Source organism: Cibotium barometz, chromosome 12, assembly GCF_041138505.1.
Source record: "Cibotium barometz isolate CiBa-2024 chromosome 12, ASM4113850v1, whole genome shotgun sequence".
In the NCBI taxonomy this organism is placed as follows: domain Eukaryota; kingdom Viridiplantae; phylum Streptophyta; class Polypodiopsida; order Cyatheales; family Cibotiaceae; genus Cibotium; species Cibotium barometz.
Genome location: NC_141057.1, coordinates 21,446,399 through 21,472,163, shown reverse-complemented (window position 1 = coordinate 21,472,163; position 25,765 = coordinate 21,446,399). Strand labels below are relative to the sequence as shown.

Here is a 25,765-nt window from a genome sequence, read left to right as displayed (position 1 = left end):
GGGTCTTCCTTTGTTAAACAGAACTTTCTTTTATTTTAGGGAGGGAATAATTATAATATCAGAAAGGAAAATTCTTACTCCTGTATACCTCGAAGGCTGGGGAGGAATCTTACAGTGATGGTTGCGTGGTCACGTCTTGGGAGGCTTTCAAGGAAGCGATGAGAGAGACCTTCTCCTCTACACTTCAAAAGGACAAGCTCATTTGTAAATGGGATGCTTTAGAACAAATTGGGAGTGTAAGGGCATACACTCACAAGTTTGCCAAGCTCATATTGTGTATGAAGGACTTTGGTGTGAGTAATTCAAGATTGTCAAGTACATCAAGCGTTTGAAACCAAACATTAGGGCTAATGTGAAGGCTCAAAAGCCTATCATTTTCAAGCAAGAAATGGTATTGTGGCCAAGAACTATGAAGAAAAGTATAGTAGCCAAGGTTTTCACAAGGGCACTTATAAGGTTGATGTATCCTCTTCACCATCATGGAAGTCGTCTAAGGAACCTTCTCCAACCACTACCATTATTCCAAGGTATCCTACAATGTATGGTAGAGGTGAAAATACCAATTTAAGATTTGGTGGGGCACCATCAAATGGGCCCATTAGTGATAAGAAAGCTTCTAATGGGGTTAAAAAAAGCAAATTTGTTAAATAGGATTGCATCAACGATTTGAGAAGTAAGGGCTTGTGCTATAAATGTGGAGAAAAGTATAGCAAAGAGTACTCAAAGTCATGCAAAGTAAGGAATATGACACATAAGATGGTGCTCTCCGAAGTTATAGAGGATGTGCACGAGGATGAAGTGGAGATATTTGATGAGTGCATTGACTCTTTGGGTGATGATGAGGATCATGAGCCCGATGTGGCGAGTTTCCTTTTGATTTGAGGGGATCAAATGAAGAGATCTATGATGATGGATATCCTATAGCCATGTGTTTTATAGGATAAACAAGGCATGATGCAAAGTTGTGCACTCTTTCTTATGATGCTTATGTGGGATGCAAGGGTTCCAAGACTTTGAGGATTAAGGCTATGATTAATGGAAGAGTTTCTCATGTGCTTCCGGATAGTGGTAGCACACATAGCTTTGTGAACAAGAGTTCATTGGGCAATCTAAAATTTCATCCCAAAGCCTTGTGTCCAATGGTGCAAGTGGCTAATGGATTAATGATGGATTGTATAAAGACTTACAAGGATGTAAAATTCATGCTTTCTAAGGAATACACGTGCTATGTGGATTTGCTTGCATTCAACATGGGTCCAATTGACATTGTGCTTGGATTTGATTTTCTATCCACACTTGGGACCTTCTCAATGAAGTTAGAGCATGGATTCATGAGCTTTGTGTGTGGGAAACAAGAGGTTGTATTGCATGCTTGGGGGGTGCACTACAAAGAAACCCTATGTATTATGTGTGTTCAAGGGGTATTTAAAAGACCCCTTGTAAATTTTTCATGAAGAAATGACCCCTTTTTCTTTATGGACTTATGGGTTTTTTTCAAAATGGATTAAAAAAACCCTTTGGTAAATGTATTTCTATAAATTTACCTTAAACTTTTGAATTAAAAAACTCCTTCTTCATTTAAACTCACGTGCTATACTTACATATTTTTGGGTGAGCCCCTTGAGATTGCATGGTTCTTATTTGTCAAAGGTCTCCTTGATCAATGACACCAAGCCTAAGAGGAATCTCAAGCAAATGGGGTGTGTGTACATATTACGTCTTTGTCAAGAGAAGGAAATTGTGGAAGAGAAAGTTGTTTCAAATGAAGGCATGACAAGACTCTTGGAAGAGTTCAAGGATGTGTTGCAAATGCGTGAGATTCTACCAACAAGGAGAAAGTGGATAATCTTATAGGGCTTGAATCAAATTCTAAACTCGTCAAAAAGCCACCATATGGGCTCTCAAAGGTGGAAAGAGATGAAGTAGCCATATGGGCTCTCAAAGGTGGAAAGAGATGAAGTAGCCAAGCAAGTGAAGGAACTTATGGACATGGGATGGATTGATCCAAGTCAATCACCATTTGCATCTTCCGTACTCTTGGTGAAAAAGAAAGATTACCGTGAAGAAGGGGAATTGGTACTATTCTTTATCAAGATCATGATGTCATTGCATTTGAAAGCTAGAAACTTGATGAGAAGGAAATGTTGATGAAGGTATATAAACAATAAATGATTGCCATATTGCATGCAATCAATAAATGACGTCATTATCTCTATCGGTAGCTGATTCTATGTAAGGGGAGTGATCATAGGTTATTGAAGTATTTTATGTCTCAAGCCACGCTCACACCCCAAGCAAAGAAGCTACACTTCAAGGGTATGATTTTGAGATCACATACACCAAGGGGAAATAAAATTTGGTAGCAGTCACACTCTCAAGAATGTGGACATGCTCGGTTTCAAGCATTAGTGAGGTGAAAAATGATTGGATTGAAGACATACAAGAGGAGTACTTATTGGATAAGGATACATCTCAGATTTTTCAAAAATTACCAAAAGATAGTCATGATGAGTTGCCACATTTTTAACTTCACAATGGTCACATATACTACAAGGAAAAGGTCTACTTGTTGGTACGTCATTCATCATATAAATGTAAAAAGTTTTGGAAGAAATTCGTGCAACATGTATGGCGGTCACTTGGGAATTTTAAAAACTTATAACAAGGTTAGAAAGAGCTTATTTTGGAAGGAAATGTGGAAGGAAATACATGCATTTATGTCAAAATGTATGCCTTGTCAGCTTAACAAAGATCCTACTCAATTGCAAATGGTTTATTGCAACATTTTCCTATTTGCAAAGGTAAATGGGCTCACATTTCTATGGACTTTGTTACAGTATTACCTTCTACAAAGAGGGGTTAGGATAGGTTGTATGTGGGTGTAGATTGTTCCCCAAAGGTTGTTCATTTCAACTCTACCAAGATCAAGTATACAACATCTATGGTTACCAAGAAATTTGTGGAGCATGTATTCAAGCTTCATGGTATGCCTATGGCGATTGTGAGTGACCGGGATGTCAAATTCATGAGCCTATTTTGGGCACATTGTTGTTATTCATGGGTATTAAGTTGACGCCTAGCACCACTTATCATCCAGAGATTAATGGTCAAACAGAAAGGGTGAATAAGTGGATGGAGACCTATTTGAGGCACTGAGTTGACTCGTAGCATTGCTTATCATTTGAAGATTGATAGTCAAACAAAAAGGGTGAATAAGTGGGTGGAGATATATTTGAGGCACTTTTCCTATGAGAACTAAAAGTGCATCGGATGAGTGGTTACCTCTTGCTAAATTTGCATACAATAGCACCCATCATGAGATCATTGGCATATCTCCTTTTGAAGCATTATATGGGTACAAAGTGAATGTGCCAGTGATGTCATCAAGAAAGATTTGGTGAATCAAAATGCAAAGGAAGAGGTCAAGAAAATGTAAGCTTTGCTTTAGCAATGCCGAATGCATATGAAGCAAGCCATCATAGTATGAAGTATTATGCGGACAAGCAAAGAAGACACTTGGAGTTGAAGGAGGGTGACTATGTATTCTTGAGGTTTCCAAAATCAAGATATGTATTGCTCAAAGGAACACATTAATTGAGAAATTAGCCATGGGTGACCAAACATGCAAATAAATAATGGACTCGAAGTTCATGTGAACACAACATGGACCATATAAGTGAGTTAGGGGAGATGGGAACTTATTTTTTACAATCATTAATGTAAACCTTGAGTCCAAGCTCTTGGCTATGATGGTAATCCACTTCAGTTTGTCTCGAAACCTAGCCCTAATTTTTATCTTTCTTGCATGGATAGTAAAAGTGAAGGAGATAAATACTGAGTTAAAACTAAGTTGAATTATCTTTTCATCGTATTATATTAAAGCAATTCATCAAAAATTCCAAGCTAAAAATGCCACTTCTTTTAAAGTTTGGATAGTAAAAGTGAGGGAGATAAAGACTAAGTAGGATTATTCACTATTTAACTCATGTATTATCCTTAATACAAGGAGCTCCACTAGCATTATCTTTTAACTAAGTACTCTTGAAATGTTGGTAAGTGATTTTACTAATATATGTTTTAAACAATGAATTGGGTGATTGGAAGATCAGGGTGTCTAGTTTTGTCCAGTTTATGCTCGACTATGACAATGGTTGGAGAGAAACTTTAGGGGGCAAGGTACTTCAAATGAGATCAAGCAACTAAAAGAAAATACACATGCACTCAAATTAACCCAAAATAACTTAAATTAATATAAATTAGTTTAATTAATCAAAAGTAATCCAAAATATGATAAAATGATAAAAATTTGATCTTTTCATATTTAGAGTGATCCATTTTTTTCCATAGATGCTCCATTATAAGTACAATAATACCTATAGGTTTTAGATGATTTACATCAAAAATGTAATTTTACTAATTAGACCATTAATATTTACAGGCCTTTTAACAACCTCGGAGAAGTTTTAGAAAAGAGATCATTAAAAATCCAACCATTGGATTTGCAATTTTGACTGACCACCACATTCTACTAATGTCTCACTATCTACCACTCTTTTGATCCACAAGATTGAGCATTTTAAGTGGTAGTTAGTGTGGGTGCAAAAAGTGGCATATATTATAACACTTTAAAGACCTTGAAATATTTAAAGAAAATAGACAAATAGCTTAAAACTTTCTCAAAAAATCAAGTTAAGCTCTAAATTATGTGAAGATCTAAGGTCCAAAGTGGGAATCTCATTTGAGTTTATATGTAAACAATATTAGCATTTTATAGAATCAATCCAAATTTGGGACAAGGTGTATGCATTGACTTTGTACGTAAGGAAATGAGGACTTTTAACTATCTAATGCTTAATCAGATTATGTAACTATATTCCCAACTTTTCCTGTGATGTTCAAACAAAAGAACTTGAAAGAAAATTCCTTCATTAGCTAGGAGAGATTGGCCACTAAAGGTAAACAAATGCTTGTTCTTTTACTGTTTACAGGGTGCCTAAGCGGACAAAACTAGGCACCTTGATCCTGCAACCACTCAATATTATGCTGGATTCTTTAGTTTCAACTCATGTGTCTTTTCCTTAATTACAAGGAGATCCACAAGCATGAAGTCATGTATCTTCTTCAATAAGAACTCATGTGTATTTTTTTCAATTACAAGGAGCTCCATAAGTATTCTTGAAAAATTGGTAAGTTATTTTACTAATCTATATGTTTTAAAAAAATAGATTCTCAAAAACCTTGTTCTTAATAAGGGAGATTGTTTTTTGAGAATATTTAATGTTTCATGAGTTGATAAACTCATATTCTTAAAATAAACCATGTTTATAGCTCAAATTGCCTCAAGAGATACCTCAAGGGATAATCTTACATCTATTAAATAAGGAAGAGGAATTGGATGTTGAGATCTTAGTATGTGGACATGAATTGACTCTCATTGAGTCAAATATAGGCAATTACGTCTATCGACATAAGTCTTAAGATGTGGAAGATTTTAATTATAGTATGAGGATGCAAGTATATGAGGATGCAATGCAAGAAATGACATATTCATGATGGGAACTACAACAAAGGGTTGCATATGGGCTAAGGTATTAAGAAGTTTGCACACTTATGGCATGATAAAATCCCTTGGAATTTGAATCAATATTCTTTCTAACAATTTAGTTAAGAGGCAGAAGATGGATGAGAATAGAAAGATGGCATAGAGTCATGGAAGAATCTTGAAGATATTAAACAAAGCACTAGTGAATCATTCTTTTAATTCCAAGAATATTTTGAGCTTCCGTAACTATTAAACTATGATGTATGGTAAGATATGGAATTTTTTCATGAAATTAAAAATCATATACACATTGGGAATACCTTGACACAAAAATTATGAAAGAGAGTTCTTAAACAAGTACATGAGTTAGCATGTTTTGACGATGCACTATCATGTTATATGAGGAAGGAAAGAAAACGTTTTACGAAGGAAAGAATATCATAGCTATGTTAGTCAAAGTAAACATTTGGATAATGAGGACCTTAATAATAGTAAAACATATGCGATCAAGAACACTTACATAAGTGTACTCATTGATGTGGGTCAATATGTTGATGAGTTTACTTTGTTTCTTAAAGAAAAAAAAAGCAATGAGTGAAGAGGTGGCTCTTATGGATGTTGTGTCTACTAGTCTTGTTTTCATATTTAAGGAAGAAGAAAGTGTTAGAAAATATTATGTCACAAATTTATGTGCTTGAGAGGGTGTTGAGAGAAACATTTGCACACATGACGTAATGCTAAATTATCTTGGTGAAAGACTTCATGTTAAAGTTAACTGTGAGACAAGATATTTGGAAAAGTGGAGTGTGTGTGTGGTGTGAACACATGGTGTAAAGGTGGTAAGGATAAGAGTGCCAAATGTCAAAGATATTGGGCTTGAGGCTATCTATATCAGAAGCCTCTCACTTTGTATGGTTAACACAAGCTATTGTAATACATTATTGTTGAGTGTGCTTATTGGTGTCCACATCTCTTAATCATGGATTATCTTGATTATTTTGAGCCTCCCTAATCTAATATCTCTAATTATGTACAACACTCTATCAAGCCTATCCCTAACACCTTAGGTTCGCCAACATGGTATCAAAGCTTCAAGCCAAGGAGCTAAATGGCAAGTAGGAGCCATCTTAGGCAAAGCTTTGAAGAAGTTTTGTCTCATTGAATTCAGCCTTTGTAAGAAAATAGCATAGCTGCTAATCTTTCCAAGGATGTCTAAGTTATAGTGAAAGAGTTACAAAAAGCACAACAATGAGTGGAAAACAAATTATGCACCTTTTGTCGTGAAAGTTTTTTTGCCTTCTACTTCTTACACTACCATGCGTTGAACATGAGTAGCTAAAGAATGCAACAACAAGCAGGTATGAAAAAAAACAGAGGCAGTCTCCAAAAATAATTTGAGATAAGATCATTTTTTTGTGGCTAAAACATATCAAAAGGGATAAACCGTTAGATCCTCAAAACTGCTAACTGTTTTGACTTCTAATTCCTACATTGCCATGAGTTGAAGTTTGAGTAGCTAAAGAATGTAGCAGCAAGAAGGTACACAAAAAAAGAGAGGCAGTCTCCACCAATAAGAATTTGAGATAAGATCATTTTTGTGTGTGCCTCAAAGCATATTTAAAGCGATAAATCCTTAGAGCCTCAAAACTCTACCGAGTGAAACAAATTATACACCTTTTGTTGTGCAAGATGTTTTGACTTCTACTTTTCACACTTCCATAAGTTGAACTTGAGGAACTAAAGAATGTAGCAGCAAGCATGTACACAAAAAAGAGAGAGGCACTCTCCACCAACAATAATTTGAGATAAGATCATTTTTTTGTGTCTCAAAGCATATAGAAAGGGATAAACCTTTAGAGCCTCAAAGATATGGTGTAAAAAGGACCTCTCTAAGGGCTATTCACATTGATCCTACAAGCATCTCATTCTTGGTCTAATTGTGGCTAGTTTTCATGATGTATTCTATGAAAATATACATGCAAAGTCACATTTGTGTGAAGGTGCCCAAGGGTAGGAATACTTAATTTTTTGGTGGTCATGCAAAACCACAGTGGCGCCGTGTATCTCATCATAACGTGTATAAGAGACACACGAAGTGTTGTCATAGTCATGTTGAGATATGATGGTGATCTTAATTGTCACATGATTTGCTTTGTATATGTATGAGGGCACCCTACGTAGGATATGAAGAGCCTTAAACTCAAATTTTTCCCAAAAGAGGCATGTATGTGTGTGTTGAGTTGCATCCATGAGAGAAGCATGGTAAGTTCATGTGAACATAGTAGGGGAGTATGCAAATATAACACAAAGAGTGGTGTTCAAAATTTAGTGAGAGCAAGAAAGTGCTCTTAGATTTGTGGAGTGTGACACCATGGGGGAGCGGTACAAAATATGGTGTCACAAATTAATGTGATTCAAGGGGAGTGTTTAGAGACACACTTGCACACATGATATGCTAAATTATGTGGTTGAAAGGCTTTTTGTTAAAGTTGAGTGTGACAAGATATTTGGAAAAGTGGAGAGTGTGTGGTGTGAATGCATGGTGTAAAGATGGCAAGGATAAGAGCTCCACATTTCAAAGATATTTGGCTTGAGGTTATCTATATTAGAAACCTCTCACTTTCTATGGTTGACACAAGCTATTGCAATACATTATTATTGAATGCTCTTATTGGTGTGTACACATCTCTTAATCATGGATTATCTTTATTATTTTAAGCCTTCCTAATCTGATCTCTCTCTAATCTCTATCATTATGTGCAACACTCTACTAAGGCTATCCCTAGCACCTTCGATTATCAATAGAAAATAGCAAACATAATCAAGGCTTGGATTCCATAATGATTCCATGTGAAACAAAGAAAAACCATGGAGATTTCTCTAAGAATGTATGATCATGAGATGTAAGTATTGTTTCTTCTAGTAAGGTTCTTATAATGTCATAGAGAATAATTTTTTAGATTCATATAATCATCAAGATGAAACATGTAAGGTATAAGATTTCAATACATTTAGATGTATCTGTAATCAACTAATTAAATTAAAGGTTGGGTTTATGTTGTCTACACCAAATGTAAGCTTGACTGCTAAAAGCTGTCCACTTATAATGAAACAACATCTATGTGTCGTGGTGTAAGAGAACAAATTCCAGTAGTACAAATGTCCCATGGGTTCCCTCTTAACTCCTTGAGTCATCTGATATAGGGTCTAGTGAGAACTAAATCTCCTTTACATAATCTAGAAATGGGTATCAAAAGCAATAAAGTTTGAGGCCTTCTAGATATTTACAAAATAGCAATGTACCTTTTTCTTCCATGCCCTTTCCCCCTCAATGAGATAGGGGAAAGGAGTAGAGTAGTTTCTCCTAAAGTATGCTATAGCTATGAGAGAGAGAGAGAGAGAGAGAGAGAGAGAGAGAGAGAGATTAAATTTAAAAATTTTATTTTGACAGGATGCAAAAGATATTTGAAAGATATGAAATGTGCTCAAGGATAAAGAGGGGAAATGTTATAGCGTCAAATACTGAGGTACACAAAATGTTACTTATACAAAGTGATTATGTTTTATGAGTTTTCAACCATAACATAAAGTATATTAAATTAGAAAATATATTTTTCCCCGTTGATGTGAACTTGTTATATCTCCTTCTTACCCTTTCTAGAACTCTACACATTGATAGTTTAAGGAATAATATTGTGGGGTCCCTGCCCCCTCCGCAGTCCCCATTGACGGCAACGGAAGCGGCATCGGTCTCCCGTGTGCAGGGCGGGGATCCACACTCGGGGCCTCGCCCGCGGATGTCTGAGAGGACGAGAGGCTAGCCCGGGCGGTCCCTCCGAGACCGATGTCGTGAAGTGTGCGGTACAGCCAGGAAAGTACGAAACTTCTAGCTGTGAGAGTGAATGTCAATTCCAACAAGGTATTTCACGTACAAGACTTCCCAAGGAGTATTGAACATCATTATTTCCATTGATAAATACATGTGTCCTCTTCCCTCAATACATCCTTGATTTCATCCAGATAATTGCACAGATTTGCATGAAATCCTTTGAATCATTTTCATGTGGGCATAATAAAGCTTTCTAATTTTTCCAGTATGCATGTGTTACATCCAGTGCCCTCAAAACCATTATTTCGAGATATCCTTTATCACCTGAAAACCTGCCTTAATATCCTAACATCTCACAAGCAAAATTTTGCATTTGGCATAGCTTTGTCATACTCATAATTTTCAAATCCATATGAGAAGAAAGTAAGGCAAATTTCCCTCAGCTTCAATGCATTTTTCACCAATCATCGAGCTCCAAATTCTTTAGCCTTTTCCCCATGGTCTCGCTATTCATTTCCATTTTCTTTTTGATTTATCAAACATTCGATTTTCTCCATTCACATAGAGCAAGTTAAGAGAATAAATAACAAAAAGAAAACTCCACTTACGATTCGCACACGTGGATCTTCTAATTTGTTTTCCCAAATATATTCAGCTCGCCGATTATGCGAGGGATAATGAAGTGGAGAAGCATCGCTGCAGACTGGTTTGAAAATGATTTTCCCAATAAATACATCATTAAGTAGCTCTAGAATTACTCTATAATTCTAGCACCTACAAGGCATAATCAGATAATATATTCAAAGAGTTAAATTTTCTGGTAGATTTGGACGCTGAACTTCAACGCTGCAGAAAAATCTCCACACACTGGTTTTCGCCGTGAAGCTCCGGCGCGTTTTCTCTTTCCCACGGCGATTTCGGCGGCCCCCCCCTCCACATTCTGCCAGCTGTCCATGCCATAAGGAAAGGCTGCGCCTTTTCTAGAAATCTCCCAACATTTTGTTAACCTTAGCACTAAGGTTATAAAACATAACCTTAGCATTAAGGTAGCAAACCTTAACCACAAGACTACCAAGGCATTAGCACCTCTATGAAAACATACTTACTAGCTCCATGTTCCCTATCTCCACTCTCCGCATTAGATATACGTAAAATACATATGCTTCTACATGATGATCCATGAAATCCAAGTGCAGTTTTCTATCCGAACATTTCCCCAACATTCAATGAACTCTAGAATCTCCAATTGCCCATTCAAGTATTTCTTCATGCCTTTATAAATGCATTCCTTTGAGCATTGGTATACCCTCATGCCATCATATATTTCTGGATGCTTCTAACTTGCCCATGAACTCTGAGTAACAGCAAAAACATCATCCTCCATACTCATATACAAAAAACTCCTAAATCTGACTCAGCCTCAGCTTGTCTTATTGAACCTCATATACAATATGAACATATGTACATGGCATCATATAATGACTCGTCATGGCACATAACCTCATGCACCTGGATGTGTATTTGATGAACTCACATGCACGGTTTCACATCATAGACGTGCCATGGCACGACATCCACCCCCTCTAAACCTGCACATCCTCTGGTATGTGCCAAATCATCATCAAGATCTACATATAGCTGGATGTCGTCTTCATCTTCTGCAGCTCCAGGAAGATCATCCTCTTCCTCTTCAAGCATATCCATACCTTCACTGTCAAGCTTCTCATCCTGAATCTCTTGTGAATCAAAAGGATCACCATCATGCCTTCTTTTAAATATCTTGATTCTTTTGCCAGCCACAAGATTCTTTACTTCTGTTCCATCAAGCTCACACAGAGTATATGTGGCATTTCCATGCACATGCCTGACAATGTAAGGGCCAAACCATCTTTTTGCAAATTTTCTTTGAACAGTGAATTGGTTGTCAAGGCTACTATCATACATTAGAACCCAATCACCTTCTTCAATAGGTTTTGGCCGGAGTCTGTGTCTACTATCAAATCTTTCTTTATTTTTCAGCCTTGCATCTTTCAGGCGAGCTTTAGCAAGCTCTACATCTTCAGGCCTCCTCTCCAACTGTCTTATTCTCAATGCAAGGAGGTCATCTCTGCTTAATCCTTCCATCCAGGGCAATACATTCCAAGTTAGAATTACTTCTTCAACTGGCATCACTGGCTTCTGACCATACATTAATTCAGCAGGCATGTATCCTGTCACTGAGCTATGAGTTGTACGGTCAGCCCACAAGGCATATGGTAGCAGCTTTGGCCACACTCTCATCCTTTCTCTGCATGCCTTAGCCAAAGCTTTAATGATTGGAGGATGTCCTCGTTCACTTTTCCCATTGCCCTCAGGATTGTAAGCACATGTTAGAGACAGTTTGATACCAATTCTAGAGAAGAATTCCCTTGCTTCTTCAACATCTAGCTCTCCCCTATCAGCTGTTATTTTCCCAACACAACCATATCGGCAGATCACATCTTCCAAGAGAAATTTGCATACTGTTTCCGTACTCTTTGTTCTAAGGGCACGCCCTTCTACCTGATTTGTCAAATCTTCTCTTGCAAGTGCTATATACCGCATCTGCCAAATTCCCAAAGGCATTGTAACTAGATCCACTACCCATTTGTAGTGCATGGCAGGTGGGTAGGTTGGTTGCAAGCCATCACGATGCCTCACATTTGAGTACATTTGGCATACCATGCATGTTTCCACATATTGGGAAATATCCTTGTACATTCCTCTCCACCAATATTTTTCCTTTATTTTGGTATAAGTGGCCCACACACTTCTATGCCCAGCCCAGAGACTCTCATGGAACTCTTTCACAAGCTTCCCTTGAGTCTCTTTATCACATACGACTCTCTGTGGCATAGCATTCCTCTGTTTAGGATGTTTCCAGAGATACCCATCCTTTAGAAAGTAACCATATGCTTTTCTGCGGATCCTCTTAAATTCTGAGTCAGACCAATCCTCTTGCTTTGTCAGAGTGCTCAAATATTGACCAATAAGCAACCAATCCCCTTCATATATTTCCTCAATAAAAGACTCAAGTGCATTTGATAGGCAAATATGATCCCCCTTTGCATATGCTGTAGTATAGAACTTTGTACCCACATCATCAATGTCACTAACCATCTCTTCCTCATCTTCATACCTGGCTCTTGATAGCATATCTGCAACTGGATTATCTTTTCCCGCAATATGCTCAAACTCAGGATTTAGTGACTTGATATAAGCAATCCACCTAAGCATAGCAATATCTGGAGTGGTACAACTTGCTATCATCCCAAGAAGTGGCAAGCAATCAGTCTCCACAAGTACAGATGCCCCAATAAGATATTCTTTTTCACATTTTAGAGCAGTGACTATCCCCCATAATTCTCTCTTGATCTGTGGATACTTTCGCTGCCGAAAGCTTAATACCTTTGCTCCAAATCTAATTACATACCTATGATCATCCTCATCATCTTGCCCTACTGCCCATCCAATCCCAATAGGACTAGTATCAACTGTAACAATCACAGGCCTGCCACACTCATAATCTGCCTTTCTCAAAATGGGTGATGATTGGAGCAAATATTTCAGCTTCCGCATAGCTTTAATATGTACTGCACTCCACAAAAATTTTTGATTTTTCCTCAAAAGCTGATAAAGAGGATCTGCTACATGTGCATAGTGTGGGATCCAAATAACATAAAAGACGCATGCTCCAAGAAATCTTCTCAGCTCTGTAACATTAATGCATATTTCCTTCATTCTTTGTATTGCGTCTATCTTGGCTGGACAAGGACGGCGTCCACTAGTACTACAAAGATGTCCCACTATTAGCACTTCACCAACCCCAAACACTGATTTCTGCCCAGATAAAGTAAGATTCACTTCTTCAAGCCTGGATAGAATCATGTCACAATCCTTTATATGATCTGCCACAAACTTGCGGCACCCTTTTGAATCTAAATTCCCATCTTTGTCTTTCTCCTCACAGCCCTTTATTGGCACATCATCCAAAAATGGCATAGTTTTTTGTGGTATGAAGTCCCGTAAGACTTTATTCATTCCATTCATCATATGTGCCACTGAGTTAGTGGCTCCCTGTGGTAAGGTACACATCCTTACTAATCCCAAAGGAGTTCTCATTGTGGTCAAGTCCCTGCTTTGCATATCCAGCTGGAACTGATCATATCCCGAATACAAATCACCCATAGAGTATATAGCTTTCCCTGCAAATGCTTCTGCAAACTCATCCACAATTGGACCTGCTCCCACATTCCTGATTGTGACTTTGTTTACAGGTTGCATGTCTTGAATAAAGCGCAATGTCCCATTTTTCTTTGGTACAGTAAACCATCTGTTGGAATATGGGGCACATGAAGGCTCCAAGATTCCCATTCTGATCTTTTCCTTTAGTAATTCCATCAACTTTGGCAAGAGAGCCTTTGGTACTGGAATTGGCCGCAGGTTCCAGGGCACATGTGGAACAGTAAAGATCACCATTGGTGCTGTTACACTTGGATCAACACAACCAATCTCATGCGGCTGAAAGGCAAAAGCTTTCCCATGTTTTACAAGCATCTCCTCAAAGCATTCCCTTTCAACTGGCAACAGAAAATCCCTCTCACCAATCTTCAGCTCTTTCAGAGTTTCTTGAGTAAATTTATGCCCAATTTTCTTCGGATCTCTAAGATTTGGCTGCATAGAAGCTTCATCTATCTTCTCCTTGCTTCCTGGTGGCAAGGGCAAGGCAACTGGTTTCACCTTCTTTGCAACCGTTTTGTATTTTGTATCCACATGAGCATCCATCTCACAATTCATGTTTTTACATTCCACCCCCTCAAATTCCTGGATTATATCATACATCTCCACAGATGACACCTTTATCACTTCATTTCCACCCTGTAAGCATGCTCTTCTCATATCAAAAAGTACATCCATAGTATCTATAAATGACACCTCATCAAGCACCCCTGAAATAAACTCATTCTTCTCCAAAAGACCACACTGCTCAAAACTTTTTTGTTCATTTTGTATATGTTTTTGCATGCCACGCTTTAAATCCTTGCTTTTTACAAAAACCAGTGACCCATAGCTGGAGAATCCCTGAAAATTTGCTGAAAAACTATTTACATTGATTGAGTCCTGCGAGAACTCATTTCCCCTTGTACCATTGGAATCCCGCTTTACAATGGCACCTGGCCAAAATCCCTCATCTCCCTGTAATTCATAAACTCTCTGTTTATCTTTGGGAGTGACTGTGCCCTAAGAAATTCACGATTCCTTTCATGATTAATGCAAACTGTCAAAAACTGAACAGCCTTTTTGCCATCTTTACTCCTTATTCTTGCATAAGCTGAACCATCATCCAAAACCTTTGTTTCCATCCTTACAGCTGTAATGTAGGGTTGCCCAAGAATGAGGGGATACGATGACATCTCCTGAACAAAGAAATTCTGATCATCCTTCACATCCCCTATAGTTACCCTTACATTTGGACATGCTGCATAAAGCTCTCCAGATGAATTATTAGCTGCTTTAATCATCCACCCATGATCCACATCCATTGGCCACTTACATTTGTTGTAGAGATTTTTAGCCATAAGATTTATTTCAGACCCATGATCAATTAGAGCGACATATGGCTCTTCCAAATCACCTATCTTGACAAGGGTTTCAGTGGTGGCTCTTGCCCAATGGCTCCTGGAGTAATGACTTTTTGTAAGAACTTCTTTTTCGTCATCCTCTTCCACAAAACGCACTTGTCGTGCCCCATCAGCAGAGTGATTACATTCCACCACATTTTCTCTCTCTTCCTTTTTCTGTACCTGTACACCATGAGTCTTAGAAGTGCTTGCTTCCCCTTGTGATGGAATAGATTCAATTATGGACTGCCTTTTTCTTCGTATAATATCAATTATCTCATCATGAAATTCTTTCTTTGCAATCCCCAAGACTTCCCCTAGTGTGAATTCCACCCTGCTGTTTAGAATTCTCTCTTCAAGCACCTTTTTGAGATCTGTTGCAACTTCAATATCAGATTGAAGCTTGTAGAGTGGACTTTTTCCTTTACCCTTCTCCTTCATTTTAACTGGCACTTCTTCCATTGAAACATCATGTGGAGGTCTGCTTTGCTGTGGAGGCATATGTGATGGCCCAGGATCCTTCTTTTCACTTCCACGTGTAACTCTTTTTGATGGCCCTCCTTCCTCATTTTCCCTTTTACGTTTCTCCTCTACCTGTGCCTCATTATTTTGGCATTTGGCAATATAGGCATGAATGGATAAAGAATCCACAGGCTCCTCCCAGCCAGTCTCAAGGCGTATACAATCACCTGCCTCATGCAAAGCTTGCTTTGACACTTTCCTTGATGCAATTAATTCCATTGTTGACGGCCAAAAATTCTCATTCTCATAATCCTCATCATTCTCAAATCCCTGCTTTTGTTGACCAACCTTTAATCCATAGGTTGCTGCCTCGATCATAGAAATGGCATGACTAGCAACCATATCCTCTACCAGCTTTTTCATCCCTCCTTTCCCAAAGTTTGTACTCAGCGGAAGACCAGTCTCTGTAAGATGGATTTTCCCATCTTTGAAGAACACAAGTTGATTCTTAAGAGCTTCTTTATAGCTGGTACAATCCTTCTTTGCATGCTCTGGGTCATCACACCATATGCATCTATATGTAAACCCTTCTTTGATTTGAGGCCTTTGCATAGAAGCCTGCCCCAATGGTAGACCTTTTTCTTCGATCCTGGACATCTTTAATTTTAAATCACGCATACCCTTGATAAGCTCATCCATCGGCCCATCTATCTTAGGAATTGTGGCAGCTGGCTTGGATAAACTCTCAGGGGTAACAGCAGCTATGGGGGTTGCAGATCCCATCACCATTTTATCCCTCCTCCGCTGCCGCTTTGCTAACATAGTGACTGCATCCTCAACATCATTCCAATCACTCTTTAATCCTTGCTCTGTATTTTTATCCTCAAGGAGGATTTCCAATGTCTCCTGGAGATCTTTCCCAGCTGCCTGCAAGAAGAGCTCTGTCTTTTCTCTGTCTAAAGTTGCACGCTCTATTCTTGACAACTGGGCATAACGCTTCTCAAACTCCCTTAGCAATTCTGTGGCAGAAATTCCCATTTTAGGTTTTGTGACCCATTCCAAAAAAGTTCGTTTAGTCACTCTCTCAGAATCCTCCATGAAGTATTCATCCTTTAAAGCAAGTTTGAATTCTTCCCAATTTCTGCCACCCTGTGCTGTCTGCAATCCCTTTATGCGCTCTCTTATTTCAGGAACGCATACCAACTCGAAACTCCGAACCATATCCTCCTCAGTTACCCTGTTTAGCTCCATCTCCTTTATATAATTGCGCAGATACTTTGTAATGTCCTTTCCATCAAATTGATCTACCTTTTTCACAATTGATTGTAAGGCTTTGGTCATGGAAATCTGTCCCCTCTCAGCAGCTTGTTGCTGTTGCATGTACATGGAAAACATTTGGAACATCTGCATAACTCCAGGGTCAAAATGAACCCCCTGGTCCTCAGAATTCTCAGCCATAGCTTCCCTGTATGTTTCACTACACTCTCACCCTAGCAGTTTCACGTCGGGTTCACCAAAAACTGTCGTGAAGTGTGCGGTACAGCCAGGAAAGTACGAAACTTCTAGCTGTGAGAGTGAATGTCAATTCCAACAAGGTATTTCACGTACAAGACTTCCCAAGGAGTATTGAACATCATTATTTCCATTGATAAATACATGTGTCCTCTTCCCTCAATACATCCTTGATTTCATCCAGATAATTGCACAGATTTGCATGAAATCCTTTGAATCATTTTCATGTGGGCATAATAAAGCTTTCTAATTTTTCCAGTATGCATGTGTTACATCCAGTGCCCTCAAAACCATTATTTCGAGATATCCTTTATCACCTGAAAACCTGCCTTAATATCCTAACATCTCACAAGCAAAATTTTGCATTTGGCATAGCTTTGTCATACTCATAATTTTCAAATCCATATGAGAAGAAAGTAAGGCAAATTTCCCTCAGCTTCAATGCATTTTTCACCAATCATCGAGCTCCAAATTCTTTAGCCTTTTCCCCATGGTCTCGCTATTCATTTCCATTTTCTTTTTGATTTATCAAACATTCGATTTTCTCCATTCACATAGAGCAAGTTAAGAGAATAAATAACAAAAAGAAAACTCCACTTACGATTCGCACACGTGGATCTTCTAATTTGTTTTCCCAAATATATTCAGCTCGCCGATTATGCGAGGGATAATGAAGTGGAGAAGCATCGCTGCAGACTGGTTTGAAAATGATTTTCCCAATAAATACATCATTAAGTAGCTCTAGAATTACTCTATAATTCTAGCACCTACAAGGCATAATCAGATAATATATTCAAAGAGTTAAATTTTCTGGTAGATTTGGACGCTGAACTTCAACGCTGCAGAAAAATCTCCACACACTGGTTTTCGCCGTGAAGCTCCGGCGCGTTTTCTCTTTCCCACGGCGATTTCGGCGGCCCCCCCCTCCACATTCTGCCAGCTGTCCATGCCATAAGGAAAGGCTGCGCCTTTTCTAGAAATCTCCCAACATTTTGTTAACCTTAGCACTAAGGTTATAAAACATAACCTTAGCATTAAGGTAGCAAACCTTAACCACAAGACTACCAAGGCATTAGCACCTCTATGAAAACATACTTACTAGCTCCATGTTCCCTATCTCCACTCTCCGCATTAGATATACGTAAAATACATATGCTTCTACATGATGATCCATGAAATCCAAGTGCAGTTTTCTATCCGAACATTTCCCCAACATTCAATGAACTCTAGAATCTCCAATTGCCCATTCAAGTATTTCTTCATGCCTTTATAAATGCATTCCTTTGAGCATTGGTATACCCTCATGCCATCATATATTTCTGGATGCTTCTAACTTGCCCATGAACTCTGAGTAACAGCAAAAACATCATCCTCCATACTCATATACAAAAAACTCCTAAATCTGACTCAGCCTCAGCTTGTCTTATTGAACCTCATATACAATATGAACATATGTACATGGCATCATATAATGACTCGTCATGGCACATAACCTCATGCACCTGGATGTGTATTTGATGAACTCACATGCACGGTTTCACATCATAGACGTGCCATGGCACGACACCGGGCCTAGAAGACTCCCCTCGCTCAGAAGGCACGGGCGATTCCACCATGGGAAAAAATATTCTAATGGGGGAATTACTCTAATGAGTCAAAGTCTTAACTAGTTAAACTAATCTGACCGAACCTAAAGTCACATAGTCAGATCAAGAAGAGACTTGCACCTGGTCCATGGAATCGCTGCTTTTTTTCTCATTTACGAGGCACAACCGCTGATCCCCTCCCATATAGAACAAGGTTTTCTTAGGATTTAAACTAATTAACGTAACTAATCGTATCTAGTTGTGGTTCTCAAGAATCCTCAGATCCATCTTAACACTATCCGGCCCATGGGTTAGCCAACCACCTGACCACTGTATTGGTGAGATTCTTTTATAGGTCCCCTAGCCAGCGATTCATGCAAAAATTAAGGTAGGCATACCACGTACACACCCAATATGAAATTACCATTTATAACAGATTTGACTCGCTTTAAAGCAATCCTTCAATAGAAATCATAATATTTTTTATCATCGTTTTTTAAAATTTCGAGTCCTTTGTATTACAATAATATCCTCTGGACTCTCCGTTGAAGACCAGCTGGCCAACCAATGAGATCCAGTATCAAAATTTGGTTCCCAAAAATCTTTCCTTTTAGTCCATCCAAAATCTTCCTCGGAGGTACGCATGGGTGTCCTAGCAACCGCGAGCCCGTGCATCGCCTGGTCAGAACCCTCTAGGATCCTCCTTAGGTGTCCTAGTACTTCACTCAAGGACCGCCTCGTCGGTCCTCGCCTATCGTACCGGAAGCGCACCATTTTAACCGTACTACCAAGGCTGGTCAAGACCTCGGCAAGCTTTGCCGTGAGCGACGTCCCTTCAAGACTCCACGCCAGCTACTCCAACAAACCTCCTCTTAGAAAAACATAAGCCAAATGCTTCCTCCAGCATTCTGGTGTAAAACCCTTGAATAAAAAAAATAGAGGTTCCAATGCAAGTAAAATTTCAATTTGAGATTGGTTCCAAAAACCCTTTTTTCATGATTCCCAGTTTCATAATGAGGATCCTTGATCTCTCATCAGGGTAATCTACCCATCATTCAATCTGATTGTCCAACTAGATTCTTGGTGAGTTCAGTTAGGAAAAACTAGTTTAGTACCGATAGTCTATTCTTAGGATTAGTACCTGGAATTGGTCACAAATTTTTTACTTGATTCACATTGAGAGATGGACAAGTAGGTTTACTATCCGTTCCTCTCATAGTCTAACTAAATTCATTCAATTTAATTCTACAAGGATTCTCTTCAGATAAATATCTAGTTTTGGGTAAATATCCATTTAGTGATTGTACAAATTAAAATATCCAAAGATATTCCTTCTATCACATAATTTCTCAACCTTAATTCATTAGGTAGAATTATGGTGGAAATTTATCTTTTGACACTAAAATTTAATTCAAATCCATCTTTTCTTAATTATCCTAAAAATTCTTCTTTTTAACTAAATATCATACCTATTTTTTTGAATAAACTTGAATTCTTTCTTTTTCTCATTTTAATGAGTGCAATCCAATTATCATGGGAATTCCTCTTTTACCATAAATTAAATCTATTTAAAATTCTTCTCAAAAATTACATAAAAATATCCATTAATTCCATTAAGCTCAAAATTTCACTTTTCTCATTTAAATATTTGAATTCCAATATGGTGGAAATTCCTCTTTCATCATTTAAACTTATCTATGCAAAAACTAAAATTTCTCTTAAACTTTAAATACAAATCTTCATTAATTCCTTTACACTAGTAATTACACTTTCCTCATTTAAATATTTAAATTCCAATATAGTGGGAATTCTTCTTTCATCATTTAAACTTATCTATGCAAAAAGATAATTTAAACTAAATTTTCTCTTAACATTTAAATAAAAATCTCTATTAATTCCTTTACACTAGGAATTATACTTTCCTCATTTAAATATTTGAATTCCAATATGGTGGGAATTCATCTTTCATCATTTAAACTTATCTATACAAAAAGAGAATTTTAACTATTTTTTCTCTTAAAATTTAAATAAAAATCTCTATTAATTCCTTTACACTAGGAATTACACTTTCCTCATTTAAATATTTGAATTCCAATATGGTGGGAATTCCTCTTTCATCATTTAAACTTATCTATACAAAAAGATAAATTTAACTAGAATCTTTTTTTTAAATTTTTAATAAAATATACATTATTTTAGCATCATAATTTTTCTCTTACTTCATTAGAATACATGGATTTCCATTGTCATGGGGATTACTCTTTTAACATAAAAATGGATTACTAATTTTTTTTTTCTAATTAACTTTTTATGCATAAACATAAAAATTAATATGAATCCCAAGTATTCCACCTGGTCAACAAAGAAAGAACTGTATTTGATCTTCTTTGTAAAGAGTTGGTGTTTCCTTAGGATTTCCAGGACCTTGTGCACATGATCTTCATGGTCTACAGCATTCTTTGAGTATACCAAGATATCCTCAAAGAAGACAAGAACAAAATCATCCAAGTATTCTCTGAGAATATCTTGCATAAGACGATTGAATGTCACCGGGGCATTAGTCAATCCAAATGGCATGACTGTGAACTCAAAATGTCCATAGCAAGTATTGAATGCTATCTTTGGGATGTCCTGTTCCTTGTTTCTGATCTGGTAGTACCCAGATTTGAGATCTATATTTGTGAATATTGGGGTCCCACTTAGCCAATCTAGAAGTTCATCAATCCTAGGAATAAGATACTTATTCTTAATTGTTAATTGATTCAGTCCTTTGTAGTCAATACAGAGTCTTAACATTCTATCTTTCTTCTTTTGAAAGAGAACGGGCGCACCCCAAGGTGAGACGCTGGGTCTAACGAATCCCTATTCTAACAGTTATCTTAACTGTTCCTTAAGTTCTATGGCTTCAGGGACTGGCATTTTGTATGCACACTGGGCTACTGGCTCAACTCTAGGGGTTGATTCGATCTCATGATCTACTTCACGAGATGGAGGCATCTCAGTCAGCTCTTCAGGAAACACATCTACACACTCACTTAACCACTCTGGTCCTTTAGCCTTGCATTTTATGTCTACTGGATTCATTTTAACGACATACACAGCTTGCCTCTTTTTGAGCCCTTTTAATAATTTGGAAGCCTTGACTAATTGTAGCACTGGAGATCTGAAAATTTCAATTCCTTGAACTTTACTCTCGTGAAGGTCAAGGAAAGAGATGGTTTCTTTGTGACAATGAATGTCAGCCTCATTCTTTTAGAGCCAATCCATTCCAAGGATTATATCATATATTCCGAGGGGTAGGACTCTGAACTGGCACTATGTTACGTTCCCATCTAGGCTAAATTGAATAAGGTCAGTCTCAAGGTGAGTGAAAAGAATCTTCCCACTCGCTAATTCCACTTGCATAGGTTTTGTTAAACCGATCTGACCAAACCTAAAGTCACATAGTCAGATCAAGAAGAGACTTGCACTTGGTCCATGGAATCATCGCTTTTTTTCTCATTTACGAGGCACAGCCGTTGATCCCCTCCCACATAACAAGGTCTTCTCAGGATTTAAACTAATTAACGTAACTAATCGTATCTAGTTGTTTCTCAAGAATCCTCCGATCCAGCCTAACCCCATCCGGCCCGGGTTAGCCAACCACCTGACCACTGTATTGGTGGGATTCCTTTATATAAAGATATGGTTGTGTTTTTGCCTGGGTACCGAGGAAAAGAGTTTCCAAGCCCCCTAGCCGGCGATTCATGCAAAAATAAAGGTAGGCACACGTACACACCCAATATGAAGTTAACATTTATAACAGATTCGACTGGCTTTAAAACAATCCTTCAATAAAAATCATAATATTTATGATCGTCATTTTTTAAAATTCCGAGTCCATTACATTAAAATAATATTCTCTGGACTCTCCGTTGAAGACCAGGTAGCCAACAAACGAGATCCAGTATCAAAATTTGGTTTCCAAAAATCTTTCTTTTTAGTTCATCCGAAATCTTCCTCGACGTACGCATGGGTGTCCTAGCAACCGCGAGCCCGTGCATCGCCTCGTCAAAACCCTCTAGGATCCTCCTTATGTGTCCTAGAACTTCACTCAGGGACTGCTTCGTCGATCCTCACCCATCGTACCAAAAGCGCACCATTTTAACTCTACCGAGACTGGTCAAGACCTCGGCAAGCTTTCCCGCGAGTGATGTCCCTTGACGACTCCCCGCCAACTGTTCTAATGAGCCTCCTCTTAGAAAAACATAAGCCAAATGCTTCCTCTAGCATTCTATAATAAAACGGTCCTTTGAATAAAAAAACAGAGATTACAATGCAAATAAAATTTCAATTTGAGATTGGTTCCAAAAACCCTCTTTCCATAATTCCTAGTTTCATAATGAGGATCCTTGATCTCTCATCAGGGTAATCTACCCATCATTCAGTCTGGTTCTCTAACTAGATTCTTGGGGTGAGTTCGATCAGGAAAAACTAGTTTAGTTTCGGTAGTCTATTCTTTGTGATTAGTAACTGGAATTGGTCCCTCATGAAGTTTTAACTTGATTCAGATCGAGAGATAGACAAGTAGGTTTACTGTCCGTCCCTCTCGTAGTCTAACCAAACTCATTCGGTTTAGTTCTACAAGGATTCCCTTCAGATAAGCATCTAGTTTTGGGTAAATATCCATTTAGTGATTTTACCAATTAAAATATCCAAAGATATTCCTTCTATCACATAATTTCTCGACCTTAATTCATTAGGTAGAATTATGGTGGAAATTTATTTTTTGATACTAAAACTTAATTCAAATCCATCTTTCCTTAATTATCATAAAAATTCTTCTTTTTAACTAAATATCATAACTTTTTTTTAATAAACTTGAATTTCCTCTTTTTCTCATTTTAATGAGTGCAATCTAATTATCATGGGAATTCGTCTTTTACCATAAAGTAAATATATTTAAAATTCTTCTTTAAAATTACATAAAAGTATCCATTAATCTCATTAAGCTAAAAATCTCACTATTTTTATTTAAATATTTGAATTCCAATATGGTGGGAATTCCTCTTTCATCATTTAAACTTATCTATGAAAATAAAATTAACTAAATTTTCTCTTAAAATTTAAATAAAAATCTCCATTAATTACTTTACACTAGGAATTACACTTTCTTTATTTTAATGTTTGAATTCCAATAATATGGTGGGAATTCCTCTTTCATCCTTTAAACTTATCTATGCAAAAAGATAATTTTAACTAAATTTTGTCTTAAAATTTAACTAAAAATCTCTATTAGTTCCTTTACACTAGGAATTACACTTTTCTTATTTAAATATTTGAATTCCAATATGGTGGGAAATCTTCTTTCATCATTTAAACTTGTCTATACAAAAAGTTAATTTTAACTAAATTTTCTCTTAAAATTTAAATAAAAATCTTTTTTAATTTCTTTACAATAAGAATTACACTTTTCTTATTTAAATATTTGAATTCAAATATGGTATGAATTCCTCTTTTATCATTTAAACTTATCTATACAAAAAGATAAATTTACCTAGAATCTTTCTTTAATTTTTAAATAAAATATACATTATTTTAACATCATAATTTTTCTCTTACTTCATTGGAATACATGGATTCTCATTGTCATGGGGATTACTCTTTTAACATAAAAATGGATTATTAGAAATTTCTCTTTTTTTTAATTAACTGTTTATGCATATATATAAAAATCTAATTTTTCATGATTATAATGAGAATCATTCAATTAATCTGGGATGATTAGTCCTAGAATATGGTAGGAATTCCTCTTTTCATATTATGAATGAAATGATTTATATGTTAATTTTTTTAAAATTTTACCATAGCTCTGCTACTATTATTGATAATTCTCAATAATTTGAAAGCATGAAGTTTATAATATCCCTATGATTAGAATAACCATTAATTGAATCAATATCCTATTATGGACTTGATTCTTAATATTTTCATAAATGAAATAGCATAAAAGCATTAACAAGCTACTTATTTAGCCTCTAATTTGACAAGCATAGAAATTACTTTTAGATTAGAGAATTGCTTCATGAGAAGCTTCATTTGAATATAGAATAGGTCATAGGAATGACCATTCTTTGGGGGAGAGAGAGAAATACGTAAAAAATATTATAATTTAAGCATAAATGGAAATTCATGTGTTTTATCAATACAATTCACTAAAGAACTTCAATTGTATTCAAAAGCCATTCAATTGATTGCTTCTCAAGCTGGAGAGGGGTCGAGAAGAGAGAAACATTTGGAGATTAAAGGAAAAAGACCATAAATCACATTTTACCTTCTAGATTGCTTGATTCTTTGATCAAAGTAGAGGCCCCCAACCAATCAATTGGTTTGGTATGTTGATGAAGTTTCCAAGGAAGATTGACGAGCGAGAGAATCTTCAATCTCTTCAATTTGTAGAGGATAATAGAAAATAAGCTTATCTTAGAGTAATACCAGCATACTTTAGTTCACAGATGAGAATACAAAAGAATGAGGGTTTATTTATAGGTGGGGGAGGCCACTAATTGAGTCCAACTGAGTTCTAGAATTTTTCAGCTTCAGTTTGGTTGAATTTGGGACAAGTTTTGGATCAGTTTGGCTCCCTTTTTGATTTGGTTTGATTTAGGAAAGACAACAGATAAAAATATCCTATTATTTTTTAGTTTAAAACTCATCCACACATGTGAAATAGGTGTCTCCTTAAAGGGCCCCCTTCTCTTTACCAATGTGTCAAAAATGAATGATTACTCTAAAATATCTCATTTTTTTATTAATACCTCATAATTTTTAACTAATAAATCTAATACTTAGTCAACTCTTCATCTTATATGGGCATTTACTCATTTTTGGGTATTTTCTTTTATTCTTTGGATTTATCTTATCCCAACACTTGTATTAATCTTATTGGTCCATAGGAACCTTAATCCAAAATTTTCAGAAAATCTTGACCCTTAGGCTAAGGTCTTCTAAATCATTTTTAATTAATTCCAACTGCACCTTGGAAAATCTATTTTGATTTTCTATTTTAGGAAAATATTTTTTTGATATTTGTAGAGTTTATTTATCCAAAAATATTCCAATATTGATTTACCACTCTCTAGAAATTTTTATCTCACTAGGTCAAACAAGGAAAAATAATATTTTCTTGCATTCAAAAACATAGAATGATTACAAG

General features: G+C 36.8%; 1 protein-coding gene across 1 annotated transcript in view; it reads left to right on the top strand.

Annotated features, from left to right (window-relative positions):
* The window catches only part of LOC147633171 (agamous-like MADS-box protein AGL11), a 147,627-nt gene that overhangs the window by 107,459 nt on the left and 14,403 nt on the right, over positions 1 to 25,765 (top strand). Inside the window, exon 3 of the mRNA XM_086805814.1 lies at positions 8,994 to 9,069. Within this exon, the coding sequence (XP_086661940.1) occupies positions 8,994 to 9,069 (76 nt within the window). The remainder of the gene's footprint in view (positions 1 to 8,993; positions 9,070 to 25,765) is intronic.